Here is a 19,897-nt window from a genome sequence, read left to right as displayed (position 1 = left end):
TAGAATGAAGAATGTCAAGTTGAGATGGCCCTAAAGGTTCATTTCCTCCTCAAGATAGTATAGCAAGAAACTAGCTCAACAGATCTGAGTTACCCCCATAAAAGGACCAGAGACTGAGCTCTGAGAGACAACCCCATTCTAGCAAGGTCACTTTCTTGATTACAAAACTTCTGTTGTTATATAGAAGCTTAACTATTCCCTGCCCTTTATGCCCATAAAATATATTAAGAGGACAATGTTACAAAGGCAAAGGTCCCACTACTTGAGTTCTTATAACATATCAGCCAGTGCTAGGCCAAGCATACCTATGTGGGGAATAATAGATTATCAAAGAATAGTGCATGCTTTGCTATTTCTCTGTTTTGCCCCAATAACACCAAGTTTCTATTTAAAGTTTACAATGCTAGCAACTTATGTGGTGTACATACATGTACATATATGTATATGTCTATATAAGTAAGTGTATACACTTTGCATGATATGTTCTTTAAGTTTCAAGGCATCGCTTTCTAATTATCAAAGACCGGGCTGGGTTCCTATGCAGAAAAGAGTTAACATAGCAATCTTGAGACTCTTTAGAAAGGGCTGCTTGCAAAGTTGGCCCATAACCAGCACCTGGGAACTTAGATTTTGGGAGAGTTCCCACCATCCTCAGAACTCAAAAAAGTAGCTCACTGTGCCTAAACTGTTTGTACAAACAATATGGTTAACCCTACACCTGCTTTCCTTCAGGGAGTCCAGAATTGTAATGTGCTAGGAAGAGTGTGCTTACATAATCAATCCCCAGTAAACTACAGGTACTAGGTCTCTACCAAGCTTTCCTGATTAACAACATTTTACACATATTGTCACAATTTATTGCTAAAGGAATTAAGCACAGCATGTGTGACTCCACTGGAAGAGGACTCTTGAAAGCTTGCACCTGGTTTAATTACTTACTTTGGAAATTTTAAAAATATTTACACTCTGGAAAGTGGCAACTATTTACCTTGAGCAACCAGATCTCGTCTCAATAATGGATAAAGAACAGGTTCTACACCATCCATCTCTTGTATAATAAGGGTTTTCCCAAAACGTACTGCTAATTCAAGAGCTGTGATAAAGTTACTATCCTAATTGAATAAAAAAGAATACATATTAATTCTTTTATTACTTCAATATTTACAAATATGCTTAAAGATTATAAATGAAGATATTAACAGAAATAATATGAATAATGATTATTCATGATTGTTTTTCTACACATAAGTACTTGGTGATGAATTATTTTAGTTGAATTATCAAAAAAATTTCATGATTTAAATACACAAATTAAAATTTTAACATTTTTACAATTGTTGTTAAAAAAGAAAACCATATAACCTGATATCTAATCTCTTTACCAATATTTAGGTGTATTTTGGTATATGGTACATATTGTTAACTATGAACACAATGTTGCAAAACAGATCTCTAGAACTTTTTCATCTTGTATGACTGTAACCACTGAATAGTAACTCTCTATTTCCTCCAAAATACAAAAGACTTTCTTCAATTTTCTATAGTAATTTCAAATTGTTATAGAAACACAATTTCAAATTCTATATGCAATAAATTACACATGTAGGTATTAATAAAAACCCTACTTTGCTTATGTTCAGAATCACATATTGAATAGGGGAGAAAAGGCAAGATGATGAATTCTAGTAAACTTTTCTTGGTGTAATAGGTCTAATAATTCTGAAAAGAACCTTCAGATAAAATTCAATAACTAATCAAGAATTTTAAGGCTTTCTAGATAGGGAAGAAATAATTTTAAATATCACCCAAGGCGTGTGTGTGTGTGTGTGTGTGTGTGTGTGTGTGTTGTGTGTATATATAAATATGTAGATATATAAAAATATACTTACTTGTATGTATATAACCATACATCTATATTTATAACTATGTATAGTTACATAGTTTTAGTCATATATATAATATTGCAAACCATAAATGATTATTAAAGTATTTTTATATATTATTTCATTTATAATTCTTCTTACCACAAAAAAATAAGGTAGATATCCCCACTTTACAAATAAAGTAACTTTTAGAGGTAATTTTTTAAACAGCTGAAAATATCTATGAAAAGTAGTCATATACTAGGTCTTCTTTAAAAAAAAATAATAACCTAACCAAAAATAATTTCCTCTGCAAGATAAACATGAAACTGATAAGTCACTACCAAAAAGACTAAGATTACATTTCACTGACCAATTATCAAATCTTGGTATCCATTAAAGATGTCTGTCAAGGAGTTAAAGAAATTGGAAATTATGAGAGGCATTCAGAGAAACTGTAAACACACTAAAAGGCTAGAAGTCTTTTCTAATTCTCCAAGCTAAGTTAGAAGCTCCTACTTCCACAGCATCTTATACTTGTGACATTAGTCTTAACTTAGTGCAAAGCTTATTTAGTTGTTTCTCTAACCTACTAGACTGTCATCTTCAAAAGGGAAGGAACTCACTATTAAATTCCCAGGGCCATTAGATCAATACCCAGAATCAAATAAATATTCTTATCTCTTTTTTTACAAATTAGAAAACTGAAGTTAAGAGTTGTATCTCTTGCCCCAGGTCCCACACAATAGGACCCAGTGTTGAATCTATGTTTTCTGATTATAGACTCCAAGATCTTTTCACTATAAGATGTCATTCCTAATTGTTATGTAAATTATAAGTAATACATACCTGCTGATTGATAACTTCTAAACGTGAGTCTTTCAAATGTGTTTTTAACCACTCTGTAGCTTGGGAAGAAGGATCTATAAGAAATGGGCACACTCGACTCTAGTTCAAAAAAAAGGAAAAGTAATGTTTTTTAATGATTATAAGCTTTCATTTAAATGGAAATAGTTTTCCAGAAATTATATCAATTACTAAATGAGCTTTTATCTCAAGCTTTGGAGGACACAAATATACAACAATGAAAAAGAAACAAAAATACTATTTTTAGCTGCATCAGAAGCCATATTAATAAATTTTCAGTGACCAGGAGTTAATATTAGGTAATTACATTTAGCCACAGTATAGAGAGTATAGTTGTACTTAACACACAGTAACACAGAAAATGTGTATTAACATTATGCCAAGCATGAGCTTTAGTCTCAAGCTGATGTCATCTGCACCATTCTTTCTGGCTTTTGAAATACACAGTCAAATTATTCCCTAACTATATATATTCTTTGTTTGAATAAAAACCATAAAGGCCTTAAAAAAGAAGTATGAGCAAACCATTAAAATACTGCTAATTATCAATATAATTGTTTACATTTTAGGAAATTAATTCTTCTAAAGCAGCACACACATCTAATATTATTACTAAAGGAGCATCCTAGAAGAGAAAATTACATGGGCTTTAGATTAAGATCTAATGAAATGAACTAAAAACCAAATTCATTACAGAACATCCTGCACTAATTAAATTCTTTAAAAAAGGAAGTTAAAAACCAGTGAAAATGCTCTCCACACACAATGGCACTTAGAAGACAGAAGAAAGCCAATTATGTATGTATAAAATATATATCATATATATGATAAATTTAAGTCATCTAACAATCATTGCTACTTAGTAAGATTTAAACTGACCTAATTTTTCTTAAGTTTTCACATGTATTTGAAAAATGAAATAAAATTGTGTGCATATGAGAGTAGGAGAACACACATCAAAGTCAGAGTAAACTGAAAACTTAAAATGGGATACAGCAGTCCCCCTTATCTACAATTTCTCTTTTCCTGGTTTCAGTTACTCATGGTCAACTACAGTCCAAAAATAGGTGAGTACAGGACAATAAGATATTTTGACAGAAAGACTACATTCACTTTACTTTTATTACCGCATACTGTTATAGTTGTTCTATTTCGTTATTGTTGTTAATCTCTTACTGTGCCTAACTTATACACTGAACTTTATTATAGTATGTTTAGGATACAACATAGTATGTATGTATATATACACACGTATGTATAACAATGGTATGTGCTGAATACAGTAAGAAATTCTTCTTCTAAGTTTTAGCTTCCTTAAGTTTCCTTGTCCTTTGTTCCTGCTTTCAAGGCCAGACTTCCTTACTCCCCCTCCCCTGGTGAACAACCTTCCAGCCAGTCCTTATCTATAGAGCCCACATTCCACATCTGCTACCCACTCTGTGAATTACCCCTCCCATCACAGTGGCTACTCCCACCAAAACTGATCTTCCTGCCTTTCCACCAGTGTAACCGCATTCCTGCACTTTTCAAGTTAGTCAACCAGGTTCGGCTTAGATAGTGCAGTCCAACCCTAGCCAACAGGGGAATGACACAGCAGTAGAGGCTACCTGCATCAGGGATAAGACCCCCCCAGTTCAGGTGTGCTCTCGCCATTTCTCCATCTGTGAGATGCAGCCTTCTATAGAAGTAAATTGCCTTGCTGAGAAAATTCTTTGTCTGAGTGCTAGTTCTTTTTTGGCATCAAGGAACAAGCATTTGTTTCTAACAGTATGTATTTGTATATAAAATAGTATGTATGTGTTATGTAAAAATGTATAACCCCATATATATATGGGGTTCAGTACTACCTTGAACTTTCAGGCATCCACTGAGGGTCTTGGAACACAGCCCCAGCAGAAAAGCAGGTATATCTAACAAGAACATACGTGCTATCTCAGTGGCACACCAAGAGGGAGAGAGATAGTGGGGATTATCTGCTCTGTGGATGAATAGTTTTATATTACCAATGTTGTTTAGAATTGCCAGCACATGGTGATATAAAGAGATGAATGACTTTAAAACAGCTTTATTATTATTTTAAAATTCTCCACAGACAAGGTACCTTGTTTTCACTTGCACCCAAAGTAGACTACTCCCATCATACCTCCTGCCATGTTACACTGCATTATTGTCAGCCAGCATCTATTTCTAGAGGTTTTATTTACTGCTCCATCATGTAAATATATTATTTGAAGCAAAATGACATGCTTAATAAATAGTCTGTGAAGTGTTACCATGGTTCTGCACCTAGGTTTTTGATCTAATTTTATGCTAGCATTCCATAGCAAACATTTCACAATTTGACACTTTGCCTAACTATAAAAGTAATTATTTTTAATTTTTAAAAAGTTCTTACCCATGATTTCAAACCAATGATCTGATGCAGTTAAAGGAAAAGAAGAAAAGTAATGTTTAAAAATGGTTTTAGCAAAGAAAACATGCTTAAGAATTTCAAAGGGCACTTACAAGTTTGTTGTCATCTTATTTATACTTTTCCAGAAAGATTTAGATAAGATTTCTAAGGTACATTTTATCTCTTTAGTCCATGATTAAATATAGTTAAATTCTACATTTAACTAACTATAATCAACCCCAAAATGTTGGGCTTTCGTTTATTCATTTGTTCATTAATTCACCTACTATACATTGGATAATCACTTTAGTAAGATAATACAAGGATTACAGAAATTAATAAAATACATTCCCTTAACCTCAATAACTTTACATACAAAAAAGATGCAAAAATAAAAATGTCATCATCAAGAGATACACAAGTCACTACTGAAGGATGACAGGTGAAGTCAATGGCTAGAAAACAATTCAAGTCAAACTAAGCTAAGAGAAATTAGCTAGGCAAAAAAGTGAAGAAAGAAAAACATTTCAGGCAAAAACAACAGCATGATATAGAAGCGAATAAAAAAGTTTGGAGTGTTTGGAAAACTTACAGCACTCTGGTATAGCTGGAGAAAAATAAATATGGGCAAAGATGATCCATATAAAATGGGAGGAGTAATCTGGAGTCTGTCTGCTTATGATCAGCATTTTATGCCATGTCTAAGGATATTGAAATTTTTATACTGAAGGCAATGGGAAATCACTAAAATATATTAATTAAGGCAATATTATGATCAGATTAATGTTTTAGAAAAATCACTCCAATCACAGTCAAGGAAGTGGTACTGGTCCAGCTGGTATAAAGATGTATTTATCCAGATACAAAATGATGAAGGCACAAATGAAGCCACTGGCAGTGGATGTGATTAAAACTGGATAAATTCATGAGACATTTGAGAAATAAATTTCACACGATTAGTTGAATAATTACTGAATGAAAAATTAAAGAGGCATATTAAGAATGATGTGCAGCGTTGTAGCTTGCATTACTGAGAAAAACTGTGATATCTCTAGTGGTAGAAAATAAGAGAAGCAGGTTATAGGGAGTGAGAGAGAAAGAAAAATGAGTTTTATAGTGAAGAGCTACCTTGCCTACCCTGCATGTCCCACTAAATGTATTTCTGATGGGTTATCAATATGAACAGATGATCTAAGCCAACCAATCAGAATCCATTTGGGAGACTGGCATATTATCTGTGGTGCAGAGGGAGTGAATGACACATCTTTAGTCTGGAAATATAAACTCTAATAATGATAAAAATGGAGTCACCAATGGTCAAGGTTAACAAAGGGTAAAGAGAACCTGAGAATAAATCCATCTCTTAAGATGGAGATAGAGCTCACTTGGTAAAAGTTATTTGAATTCAGGAACTTGCTCCAACCTTTTAGACATGCGACAATGTTCAGCTAATTTTTATATTTTTAGTAGAGACAAGGTACCACCATGTTGGCCAGGATGGTCTCGAACTTCTGACCTCAGGCGATCTGCCCACCTCAGCCTCCCACAGGCATGAGCTGCCACACTCAATCAACTTTAGCCCAGTTAATGAGGAGATGTATTATACCTCTGAATCACGAATGCATTTTACTTATCGTGTCTAGCCATCTTTTCCCAGTAGCCCAACTAATACATATTTAGAGATTTAATTTTACATACATGGTGATGTTAATGAGTTGATGTTATAGATTATGTGCTATCCAATCAAACCCTTAAACTACAACTAATTTTAAATCTAGTATACCTTACAACTGAGATGGAATGTTGACCATAATGGCAAATTCCTTTCAACAAAAAAAATTACCCTAAAAAATGTTTCCACTGATTTTTGCTTTGTCATACAAATGCAGGTAATTATCTAAAAGGAACTTACCAACATTAAATACAAAGTAAAATCTAAGCTTGTTAATTTCAAAAGCAATTTTCCCATATGTATCATGAAAGACAATTCATAATATAAAATTAAGCATTTTCAATTAATATCAGTAAAAAAATTATTCTGATAAACATATTTTGTCTAGACTTACCACCCTCCCCTTGTTTTTTATGGAATACAAAAGAATTCTTAAACTTTTTTTTTAAATTTGCAATCAATTGCTTTCTTGGATTATTGAAGCATGAAGAAGAGGTGGCTATGAAACCTTGGGGAGGGAATAACAAATATAATAAAAAGCATATAGTTTGTTATAATGTAATATGTTTATTTATATAAGTATTTAGAGTGTTATATTTGTGATTCCACTGTGAAAATAATAATGAAAAATTTTTAAAAAGTAAATTTAAAAGCAGGCAAAATAAAGTTAAAAGAAGGCAAACCTATTCAATTAGTGGTCAGCAACTTCTCTACTGGTAAATTACCAATATAGTGAGCTGATTAATAGGTCTAATAAAACAGAACAAATTATCAAGGAATGAATAGGACCTATAATATGAATCTTATAATACAGTTTATACTACATACGAGGAGCATTTTTAATGTTCGTGCTTTCTTTGACACTATGGAGTTACAGAATAAGAATAAGGAAATAGTGTGTAAGCAGAGAGAAGGATTGCAGAGAGGAAAAGGAATACTAATATTTATTATGAAATACAAATTATTGACTGAAAGAACAGAAAAATCACATTATCAAGAAGTAAAAATTATCTTCCAAGTGCCAGATCAGAAAAGTAAACCAAGTTAATGTGAAAACTCAAACTTTATACAAAGTGGTTATTTGTGTACATGGCTTTGAATTTGGTTTTCACATTCACTGACAATAAGGTTATGCTATTTTCCATTTTAAATAGCTCCTGGAAAATGTGCACTACGTGACAGAAAAATTTTCCAAAATATGTGTATGATTCTCTCTAACTAATAAGCCACAACTTATCTTCAATTTTTATAATTTTGTTTGGCAAAATAAAATAAAAATATAAAATTTATGAAGTCATATATTCTAGTCTATACTCATGAAGAAATTATATAACCAATGAATTGGGTATCACTACAATATTTCTATTACTATTAATAGAAAATAAAATTTAGAATATTTTACCATGAAAAGAATGCCACTTTAGTTTATACTTTTATATTAAGGTAAAAAATAAATTATACTGGAAGTCTTACACTCATTAACTGAATCATTAATGAGTTTTCATTAGCAAAATATTTTTATTTTAATGTAACTAAGAAAAGGGTAACTGTGGAAAACTAAGAATATGAAGAACACAATTTCTACAGCAAGCTTGAAAACAAAACATTTCTAATAAAAATTTAACATAAATTAACTACCTGTAATATTACAAGAGCATTTTCTATGGAAAGGTCATCTGATGGTAGGCCTTCACTTTTCCAAATTAACTGTTCACTTTCAGTACAAAGAAATCGCCTCAGATCAAATTCTGAAAAGTTGAAGATATTGATAATCACTACAGAAATCTTATACTTGATGAATGGAAGGAAATAAAGCTATTTATTCCAAAACAAAAGTCATACAACAGTCCTTAAACTTGAAACCCATTCTTCTACATTTAACACCCAATCCCAAGGAGAAAAAAGTCAAAAACAAAACAAAAAATGCAAAGGAATGGAACTCAGTGAAGTCCTATTTCTTTGAGTAAATGTTTCACAAACTAAAATAATTTTGTAAAATACCAGTAAAATCATGAAGAATTTTAAAGTTTATTTTTTAATAAATAATAAAATTTTTAAAATAAGTATTTGTTATTTCGGCCTATGAAATAACATTATAAAAATAAAAGTAATATAATATTTAACTGCATCCATGCAGTATCAAAAATAATTCAGTCATCTCAGTTTTTTACAGTGATTTAAGAATAGAAAAATCATCATAATAAAGCAATTTCAAGAACATTTGTGGAAATCGTCAAACCTAAATTAGCTAGGGTATCTTTGAGACCTATATAAAATTGTGCCCATTTAAAAAAGGTAAAATAACAGAGAACAAAAGGTCCATTTTTAGTATACTGAAATTTTAAATTCAGGAATAACTAAATACAAACTCTCAAGACCAGCGGACTTGGTCCATTCTTCCAAACAGGTTTTTCTCAGACACTCAGGAGCAGCAGAAAGATACGTAATAAATGCAGCAGCAAGTTGAGCTCTTTTAGGAAGAGTAGCTAATTCCTCTGTTATCTCTACAACCTGGAAAAAACAGAAAGACAGAAGAAAGAGGGAGATAACATGAGTATGTTCTAACATTAAAGGTATGGTGGGGGGAGAATCACATATTGGCTTACGTAATAACTCCTTGTTTTGAATATAATAGTCAAAACGTAAAAATATCAAAAAGATCTCAGACTCTGCTGTGATATTTTAAAGTATGAAATCCTGGCCGGGTAAGGTTGCTCATGCCTGTAACCTCAGCACTTTGGGAGGCTGAGGTGGGGATCGCCTGAGGTCAGGAGTTTGAGACCAGCCTGACCAACAAGGTGAAACCCTGTCTCTACTAAAAATACAAAAAATTAGCTTGGCATGGTGGCAGGCACCTGTAGTTACAGCTACTTGGGAGGCTGAGAGAGAAGAGTTGTTTGAACCAAAGAGGTGGAGGTTGCAGTGAGCAGAGATCGTGCCACTGCACTCCAGCCTGGCCAATGGAGCAAGACTCCATCTCAAAAAAAAAAAAAGTATGAAATCTTAATATATTTGTAGGAACAAACATATTTAGTCATTGAAAGTTCTTACTGATTTTAAAGAAGGCAGAACTTTCATCCCAACCACAGTTAAATGTTATGAGTTTGTATCACTTTGTAAATGAAGATTAAGACATAGAGTATGAACAAAGGGACAAAACAAAGGTACAGCATGAAGATCCATTAGCAAAAAGTGTACTGTAAATAAAGCACAGGATTCAGCAGAAAGAGTAGTTATATTAAAGGAAAGAAGAAAGAGTTAATTTAAGGTAGATTGTGAAAGGTTTTCCATGACATGAAAAGGAGTTTGTTTTTTTGTTTTCATTTTGGTCTTTTTTGAGACAGAGTTTCACTCTTGTTGCCCAGGCTGGAGTGCAATGGCACAATCTCTGCTCACCACAACCTCCATCTCCCAGGTTGAAGTGATTCTCCTGCCTCAGCCTCCCGAGTAACTGGGATTACAGGCATGCGCCACCACACTTGGCTAATTTTTGTATTTTTAGTAGAGACGGGGTTTCTTCATGTTGGTCAGGCTGGTCTTGAACTCCTGACCTCAGGTGATCCGCCCGCTTTGACCTCCTAAAGTGCTGGGATTTACAGGCATGAGCCATTGCACCCAGCCAGGAATTTCTATTTTAAACTGTGACATAAGCCACTGAAAGGGTTTAAGCAAGCAATAAGTAAAGTAATCAGATTGGATTTTATAAAAATAATTCAGCTGACAAATGAAGGGTGAACTAATAAAGGGTCAGATAGGAGGAAGACGTAAAAAAAGTCAGATGAGAAAAGAAAAGAAATTGGCATTAAAGATAGAAGGCAAATATAAACAATTTTTGCAAATGAATATGACAAGTAAACAGGGAAGAGTCTAAGACAACCCATATGTTTTTAGTATTGATGCCTGAAGAAAGGGGCCTCCAGTGAAATAGAAAATAAAGGAGACTTGGAATGAGAAAAAGAAAATAATTTAGACATATTGGGTTTGAGTTCCTGAGAGACAATTAAATGCAAATGTCTAATGTTTAGTTGGAAATAAAAATTTAAAACTCAGTAGTCTGGAAATGTAGATCTGGTCATTATTACAGTGCAGGTAATATTATAATGGGATGAGATAACCCCCAAGGTAGTTGCAGAAAAAGCTGCTGTGGAAGAGAATGGCAAGGACAATCAACATTACTAGGTGAGCAGAGGAGGAGGGTCAGGAGAGGGAAGGAAGCTTAACTGATTTCAGAAACAAACCAAGAAAAAACAAGAGACAACACTAACAAAGTCAAAATAATAAAATATTCCAAGAAAAAATAAATAGCCAACAGTGTCAAATCACAAAATTACTGTCCTGAGGAAGGAAAATGTTTTTTAAAATTCTAGGGAGTACTAAGTTTTCCATCTACTCATGTTCATCCTGCCCATCTCTCAATAACATGGGGAACTGAAAGGAAAATAGGCTGTGTTGCCTAAACTCTATTCATATAAAGACAGTTTGTTTAAAGATTAATTCATATAATGGCCATTTATAGCTAGAGTTTTTATCCTGAGCCAGGTACAAATGAATGGATCTTTCTCTCCTTTTCCTTAACATACATTATATTATAGATTGCCCGTGTTTTAAAGAAAGACTCTTCACGACCCCTTTCTCAAACAAACCTGTGCATTCCATCTCTTATGTTCTCTATCAAGCTGATTAATTAAGACTTCTGCAGCTTTGATTGTTTCTTGTGCTTTGCTTACTTCAGCCTCAAGTTTGGCAGCTTCTGAAGTCCTGCTCTGAAATCTACGTAAACATTAAAATTTAATTAAAAGCAAAAAGGATTTGGGAGAGATTTAATGAAATTATCCATAGTTAATAAATGTTTATACCATAATTTAATTAATACTATTAATGTTTCCATACAAAGTATCATTAATAGAAGAGACAAATAGACCAACACACATATATATATATACACAAATACACACACACACACACACACACACACACACACATATATAAAATGTAGCATTCTCTACCTCAAAAAACTTGACAGGTTTGGGAAGCCAAGGTGGCCAGATCACCTGAGGTCAGGAGTTCGAGACCAGCCTGACCAAAATGGAGAAACCATCTCTACCAAAAATACAAAAAAAATTAGCCAGGCGTGGTGGCGCATGCCTATAATCCCAGCTACTAGGGAGGCTGAGCCAGGAGAATCACTTGAATCCTGGAGATGGAGGTTGTGGTCAGCAGAGATCCCGCCATTGCACTCCAGCCTAGGCAACAAGAGCGAAACTCTGTCTCAAAAAAAACAAAAACTTGAAAAAAACCTGACAGGGCCTCCATGCTCTATTACATTATATACAAATTTGCCAATACAGCATTCAAGGACTGTCCTAAACATCCAATCTGTCTTTCTAGTTTTATTTAATTATATTACTGATCAGCAAAATCATTAATATATGTCAATATCAGAAGAATTTTACATGATCAGTAAATATCCTATCCTTTATCTCCAGTGTTCTTCAGAATGTCCCATTTGACTAGAGTATCTTCCAACCACACCCTTCCTCACCCCACAGCCCAACCTCCTCTAATATTTACCACTAAAAATACAAATAAAATTTCAAAATTCATTTCAGTACATTATATATAACCTCTCCCTATACTCATTGATCTTTATCATTTTCTTATTTTCCTTGAAAAATATGTGTGCAATTTTATTAAATATAATAGTAATATTTGACATGATTATTTAGTCATTAAACAAGTATGTAAGTGCTTATAATATGCTCAGGGTGGTACCAAGCATCAAAAAAGTAGCATTTAATTCTCCAGAACAGCTCAAGTTAAATATTGTAAATCTTACATTATACATATGTAAAGTTAAACCCAAAGAAATTATTGCCCAGATTCTCATCAATAATCAGAAGAAGATCTAAAATTCATATACAGATGTGGCCAGCATTAAGTTGCATGTACTTTACAGTATATTTCATTGTCTCTCTAAGTGCCTTCTTCCTTCTTTCCCTAGACATAAGACTCTAGAACCAACTTGTCCAATATGAACAAATAGCCACTAGCCACTTTGTGCCTATTTAAATTTAAATTAATTAAAGATAAATAAAATTTTAAATTCAATTCATCAGTCATATTACAAACACTGCCAAGTGCTCAGTAGCCACATATCACTATTGGATACCATACTGGATAACACAGATCACAGAACATTTCCATAATCTCATGAAGTTCCATTAAACAGCACTGTTCTAAAACCTGGAAATGGAAAGCTCATCTTTATTCACCACAACAGGGCATACTCTATCATGAACATGGTTTTGCAATAAATATTTGTTGCATTAAATCAACTCTCATAACTCTGTATAAGCTGTATTAAAAATGAAAATCATCTCTTTAGTTTTGTAAAATTAGAATTTAAAAATTGATAGGTCATGCTTATTTTTCAATTCCCTTATTCTTTGTTAATATATAAGAAAGCAAAACTGTTATTCATGGCCTAGAGTCAATTAATCCTTAATTAAGGATCATAATAAGTAACAGCATGGTTACCAACATTAGTTCATTCTTGAGAATGACTCTATAATGAAAAATGTCATTCTGTTTTATTTAAAATTAAAAGTTAGTTTCAAAAGTTCTTATAATAATCCTTCCAAAATAATGGTAGTATGCTGCAATGGTTAAGAGTAGAAACTTCATGGAATTAGGCAAATCTAGTATCTAACATGGCTTAATATTTTACTAGCAGCTCAACCTTATACAAAAAAGACTAGATAATTTTAACCTTCCTAATCTGCAAAATAGAAATATATTCATTATTGTTTTAAGGATTAAATAAATATATAAATTACCCAGTACAACACCTAACACAGCAAGTGACTAATAAATGAAGTCAAAACATTGCTATAATATGCTAACTACTCAATAAATATTTAATAATTAGATGAATATTAAGTGCTGATTGTGAGCAAAGACAGTGAAAATAATACATTATACTTATTTTCCTTATACTTCTCTAATAATATCTGGAAAAAAATAATGTGATTTCTTTCCTATATTTCTAACATAATAATTGTTCAGAAATATTGTAAACACTGGGTTTATCAGTTTGGGGTTTTCTTTTTGGCTTGCTTTTTTTCTGTAAGCATTTCTCTATAAGTATATATTAGAGAGACAGAAAAAAAGGGAGTAAGGGAGAGAGAGAGAAGAGAGAGAAAGAGAATTGTTTCCTGAACATAGAGAAAAAATTCAAAGTTTTAATCTGATTAATTTCTCAGTACAATAATTAGTTTTTCTTCCATTAAAAAAGGAGGCATGACACAGCAATTCAACATATGTTGTATTAAATCAGATATTATTCAGCTTTTCTATCTTCACAATTTTTAAAAGAAAATGTTCTAACATTTATAATTCCCATACCAATATTTTCTATCCTGTACTAAATAGGATACATGAAAGGCTTTAAGACTAATAATATTAAAAAATGATCCTTAACTTGAGTTTAATATTTGCATGAAGAAATGTTTTTTAACACAAAGGAGAAAAAAAGTTAAGAGGACAGAATTTTTTAACATAATAATGTACCCTTAAAAAGGTTACAGACTAATGGATCCCATAGCATCATCTGACATAAGGGAGTCTAAAATCTTAAAAGTCAAAATAAGAAAGAAATCAAGATGTCAGATGTAAACACTCTCAGCATTATCCAAAATACACTTCAAAATATAACTTACTTTTCTTTGAGTTCTGATACCTTTTGACCAACAGAATTTAGAAGCTCCTCTAGTTTCCTTTTTCTGTCTTCAGTTTTTTTCAGATTCCTAAAATATTACTCAATATTATAAAAGTCATTCTCTTTTAGATATCAACTGTCAAGCAACAGCAGCACTTTAAAATGTAATCTTACGGTAAATATGTGACACCTTTACTTAGAATTTAATTTGAAAAGCAATGCTAAAATTAAAAGTGTACCCTCTGATCCAACTAAATCACTTCTAGGAATCTATATTTTAAAACACTCATACATGTAGATTTCTGGATAAAAATGGTAAATATTTATCTTCTATCCCTTCTAAAACCCTACTAAAATGAAGCCAAGAAAATAAGAAAGATACACCCGCACACAGATCAAAAAAGGAAAGTATGAAATAGGAGAGATTTCAAAAATAATTTTCTTATTTTAAGAGACAGAGTCTTACTCTGTCACCCAGGCTAGAGTACAGTGGTGCAATCAGAGCTGACTGCAGCCTCAAACTCCTAGGCCCAAACAATCTTCCCACCTCAGTCTCCTGCATCTGCAAAGTTCAATAAAATTTTAAAAAGTAATAACTAACATACCAGAATGCAAAAAGCCAAAAGCTAAAATGACTATACAAAGAGGAGCTGAAAAAAGCAAAATCCTAAAATGTGCAGAAAATGTAAACAGATACTTCTGAAAGTAACAATAAAGCTAAATAGAGAGGATTCTTTAATAGTTGATATTACAAAGAATTTGACCTCAGAATCCATTCTCTATTGAGAGCTGACTACCTGTAACATAACTCAGAATGCTGCAAGTCTAGCTTATGCCCCTACTCATCATCTCCATCAACCTTTATGCACACACCCTAGGCAAAAGATATAAAGATTCTTTTAAAGTAAAATGACTGACATCCTAGCCTCTCAAAATACCCGCAAAATATTAAGGAGTTGCCATAAAATGGCCAGTCTACATTTGATCACCTTGCAGTGATGCTCAGCAGCCAAGGAGCCCAGGCCACACACTCAGGGCCTCCAGCCAGACTTCTAAAACGCACAATTAATAACTAACAGCCAAGGACCAGACAGGCCAAGAAAGCTTCCTAACTTTCTAACAATATCAGGTAACATACAAAACACGGAATCAAAATAACATTAGACTTTTTAAAGGCAACACTGAACTCTAGCAGAGAGTACAGCAGGGGTTCTCAAACTTCAGTGCACACTAAAATTACCTATCAAAACAGAGACTGCAAGGCCTTACCGTCCTCTCCCCGACAGTGTATCTGAATCAGAATCAGTTAGTTTGGATAGAGTTCAAAAATCTGCACTTCTAACAATTTCCAAAGTGATGCTGATGCTGCAGGTCTAGGAACCAAATTCTGAGAATTACTTCAATAGAATAAGGCCTTCAAAATTGTGAGCTAAAACTATTTCTAGTCTAGTATTTTTTTTTTTTTTTTTTTTATTGCATTTTAGGTTTTGGGGTACATGTGAAAAACATGCAAGGTTGTTGCATAGGTGCATACGTGGCAGTGTGATTTGCTGCCTTCCTCCCCTTCACCCATATCTGGCATTTCTCCCCATGCTATCCCTCCCCAATTCCCCACCCCCCCGCTGTCCCCCCCACTCCCCCACAACAGACCCCCATGTATAGTGCTCCCCTCCCTGTGTCCATGTGTTCTCCTTGTTCAACACCCGCCTATGAGTGAGAACATGTGGTGTTTGATTTTGTGTTCTTGTGTCAGTTTGCTGAGAATGATGGTTTCCAGGTTCATCCATGTCCCTACAAAGGACGCGAACTCCTCGTTTTTAATGGCTGCATAATATTCCATGGTGTATATGTGCCACATTTTTCCTGTCCAGTCTATCATCGATGGGCATTTGGGTTGGTTCCAGGTCTTTGCTATTGTAAACTGTGCTGCAATGAACATTCGTGTGCATGTGTCCTTATAGTAGAACGATTTATAATCCTTTGGATATATGCCCAGTAATGGGATTGCTGGGTCAAATGGAATTTCTATTTCTAGGTCCTTGAGGAATCGCCACACTGTTTTCCACAATGGTTGAACTAGTTTACACTCCCACCAACAGTGTAAAAGTGTTCCTATTTCTCCACATCCTCTCCAGCATCTGTTGTCTCCAGATTTTTTAATGATTGCCATTCTGACTGGTGTGAGATGGTATCTCAATGTAGTTTTGATTTGCATTTCTCTAATGGCCAGTGATGATGAGCATTTTTTCATATGCTTGTTGGCCTCATGTATGTCTTCTTTTGTAAAGTATCTGTTCATATCCTTCGCCCACTTTTGAATGGGCTTGTTTGTTTTTTTCTTGTAAATCTTTTTTAGCTCGTTGTAAATTCTGGATATCAGCCCTTTGTCAGATGGGTAGGCTGCAAAAATTTTTTCCCATTCTGTTGGTTGCCGATTCACTCTATTGACTGTTTCTTTTGCTGTGCAGAAGCTGTGGAGTTTGATTAGGTCCCATTTGTCTATTTTGGCTTTTGTAGCCAATGCTTTTGGTGTTTTGGTCATGAAGTCCTTGCCTACGCCTATGTCCTGAATGGTTTTGCCTAGGTTTCCTTCTAGTGATTTTATGGTGTTAGGTCTTATGTTTAAGTCTTTAATCCATCTGGAGTCAATTTTAGTGTAAGGTGTCAGGAAGGGGTCCAGTTTCTGCTTTCTGCATATGGCTAGCCAGTTTTCCCAACACCACTTATTGAACAGGGAATCCTTTCCCCATTGCTTGTTTTTATCAGGTTTGTCAAAGATCGGGTGGTTGTAGATATGTTGTGTTGCCTCCGACGCCTCTGTTCTGTTCCATTGGTCTATATCTCTGTTTTGGTACCAGTACCATGCTGTTTTGATTACTGTAGCCTTGTAGTAGAGTTTGATGTCTGGTAGTGAGATGCCTCCCGCTTTGTTCTTTTTGCTTAGAATTGACTTGGCTATGCGGGCTCTCTTTTGGTTCCATATGAAGTTTAAGGTGGTTTTTTCCAGTTCTGTGAAGAAGGTCATTGGTAGCTTGATGGGGATAGCATTGAATCTGTATATTACTTTGGGCAGTATGGCCATTTTCACGATATTAATTCTTCCTAACCATGAACATGGAATGTTTCTCCATCTGTTTGTGTCCTCTCTTATTTCGTTGAGCAGTGATTTGTAGTTCTCCTTGAAGAGGTCCTTTACATTCCTTGTTAGTTGTATTCCTAGGTATTTTATTCTCTTTGTAGCAACTGTGAATGGCAGTTCGTTCTTGATTTGGCTCTAAGTCTGTTATTGGTGTATAGGAATGCTTGTGATTTTTGCACATTGATTTTGTATCCTGAGACTTTGCTGAAGTTGCTTATCAGTTTCAGGAGATTTTGGGCTGAGATGAGGGGGTCTTCTAGATATACAATCATGTCGTCTGCAAATAGAGACAATTTGACTTCCTCCTTTCCTAATTGAATACCCTTTATTTCTTTTTCTTGCCTGATTGCTCTGGCTAGAACTTCCAGTACTATATTGAATAGGAGTGGTGAGAGAGGGCATCCTTGTCTAGTGCCAGATTTCAAAGGGAATGCTTCCAGTTTTTGCCCGTTCAGTATGATATTGGCTGTCGGTTTGTCATAAATAGCTTTTATTATTTTGAGATACGTTCTGTCGATACCTAGTTTATTGAGAGTTTTTAGCATAAAGGGCTGTTGAATTTTGTCGAAGGCCTTCTCTGCATCGATTGAGATAATCATGTGGTTTTTGTCTTTGGTTCTGTTTATGTGGTGAATTACATTTATAGACTTGCGTATATTGAACCAGCCTTGCATCCCCGGGATGAATCCTACTTGATCATGGTGGATAAGCTTTTTGATGTGCTGTTGTAATCGGCTTGCCATTATTTTATTGAAGATTTTTGCATCTATGTTCATCATGGATATTGGCCTGTAGTTTTCTTTTCTTGTTGAGTCTCTGCCAGGTTTTGGTATTAGGATGATGTTGGTCTCATAAAATGATTTGGGAAGGATTCCCTCTTTTTGGATTATTTGGAATAGTTTCAGTAGGAATGGTATCAGTTCCTCTTTGTATGTCTGGTAGAATTCTGCTGTGAACCCATCTGGACCTGGGCTTTTTTTGGGTGGTAGGCTCTTAATTGCTGCCTCGACTTCAGACCTTGTTATTGGTCTATTCAGGGTTTCGACTTCTTCCCGGTTTAGGCATGGGAGGAGGCTACTGTCCAGGAATTTATCCATTTCCTCCAGGTTTTCTAATTTATGTGCATAGAGTTGTTTGTAATAATCTCTGATGATGGTTTGAATTTCTGTGGAATCTGTGGTGATATCCCCTTTGTCATTTTTTATTGCATCTATTTGATTATTCTCTCTTTTCTTTTTTATTAGTCTGGCTAGTGGTCTGTCTATTTTATTGATCTTTTCAAAAAACCAGCTCCTGGATTTATTGATTTTTTGAAGGGTTTTTCGTGTCTCTATCTCCTTCAATTCTGCTTTGATCTTAGTTATTTCTTGTCTTCTGCTAGGTTTTGAGTTTTTTTGATCTTGCTCCTCTAGCTCTTTCAATTTTGACGATAGGGTGTCAATTTTAGATCTCTCCTTTCTTCTCATGTGGGCACTTATTGCTATATATTTTCCTCTAGAGACTGCTTTAAATGTGTCCCAGAGATTCTGGTATGTGGTGTCTTCATTCTCGTTGGTTTCGAAGAACGTCTTTATTTCTGCCTTCATTTCATTGTTTATCCAGTCAACATGCAGGAGAAAGTTGTTCATTTTCCATGAGGCTGTGCGGTTCTGGGTTGGTTTCTGAATTCTGAGTTCTAACTTGATTGCACTGTGGTCTGAGAGACTGTTTGTTATGGTTTCCGTTGTTTTGCATTTGCTGAGGAGTGATTTACTTCCAATTATGTGGTCAATTTTAGAGTAGGTGTGATGTGGTGCTGAGAAGAATGTATATTCTGTGGATTTGGGGTGGAGAGTTCTGTAAATGTCTATTAGGTTTGCTTGTTCCAGGTCTGAGTTCAAGTCCTGGATATCCTTGTTAATTTTCTGTCTCGTTGATCTGTCTAATATTGACAATGGTGTGTTGAAGTCTCCCACTATTATTGTGTGGGAGTCTAAGTCTCTTTGTAAGTCTTTAAGAACTTGCCTTATGTATCTGGGTGCTCCTGTATTAGGTGCATATATATTTAGGATCGTTAGCTCTTCTTGCTGCATTGATCCTTTTACCATTATGTAATGTCCTTCTTTGTCTCTTTTGATCTTTGTTGCTTTAAAGTCTATTTTATCAGAGATGAGAATTGCAACTCCTGCTTTTTTTTGCTCTCCATTTGCTTGGTAAATCTTCCTCCATCCCTTTATTTTGAGCCTTTGTGTATCCTTGCATGCGAGAT

The 19,897-nt window shown here is 34.2% G+C and overlaps 1 protein-coding gene across 5 annotated transcripts in view; it reads right to left on the bottom strand.

Moving 5' to 3' along the window:
- DYNC2H1 (dynein cytoplasmic 2 heavy chain 1) overlaps positions 1-19,897 on the bottom strand; it is a 376,161-nt gene that overhangs the window by 239,303 nt on the left and 116,961 nt on the right. For 4 of the 5 annotated variants that reach the window (XM_064375367.1, XM_064375371.1, XM_064375369.1 and 1 more), the window contains exons 60-66: positions 14,512-14,598; positions 11,437-11,563; positions 9,163-9,304; positions 8,432-8,541; positions 5,125-5,145; positions 2,712-2,810; positions 989-1,112 (exon numbers count right to left, since the gene is read on the bottom strand). In XM_064375367.1, the coding sequence (XP_064231437.1) occupies positions 989-1,112; positions 2,712-2,810; positions 5,125-5,145; positions 8,432-8,541; positions 9,163-9,304; positions 11,437-11,563; positions 14,512-14,598 (710 nt within the window). The remainder of the gene's footprint in view (positions 1-988; positions 1,113-2,711; positions 2,811-5,124; positions 5,146-8,431; positions 8,542-9,162; positions 9,305-11,436; positions 11,564-14,511; positions 14,599-19,897) is intronic. The other variant, XM_064375368.1, reaches the window with a different exon arrangement.

The sequence above is a fragment of the Aotus nancymaae genome, unplaced genomic scaffold (genome assembly GCF_030222135.1).
Source record: "Aotus nancymaae isolate 86718 unplaced genomic scaffold, 86718_ANA_hifiasm-v0.15.2.pri h1tg000012l, whole genome shotgun sequence".
NCBI lineage: Eukaryota > Metazoa > Chordata > Mammalia > Primates > Aotidae > Aotus > Aotus nancymaae.
The sequence above is the reverse complement of the archived record's forward strand: the minus strand, read 5'-3'. Positions and strand labels throughout refer to the sequence as shown.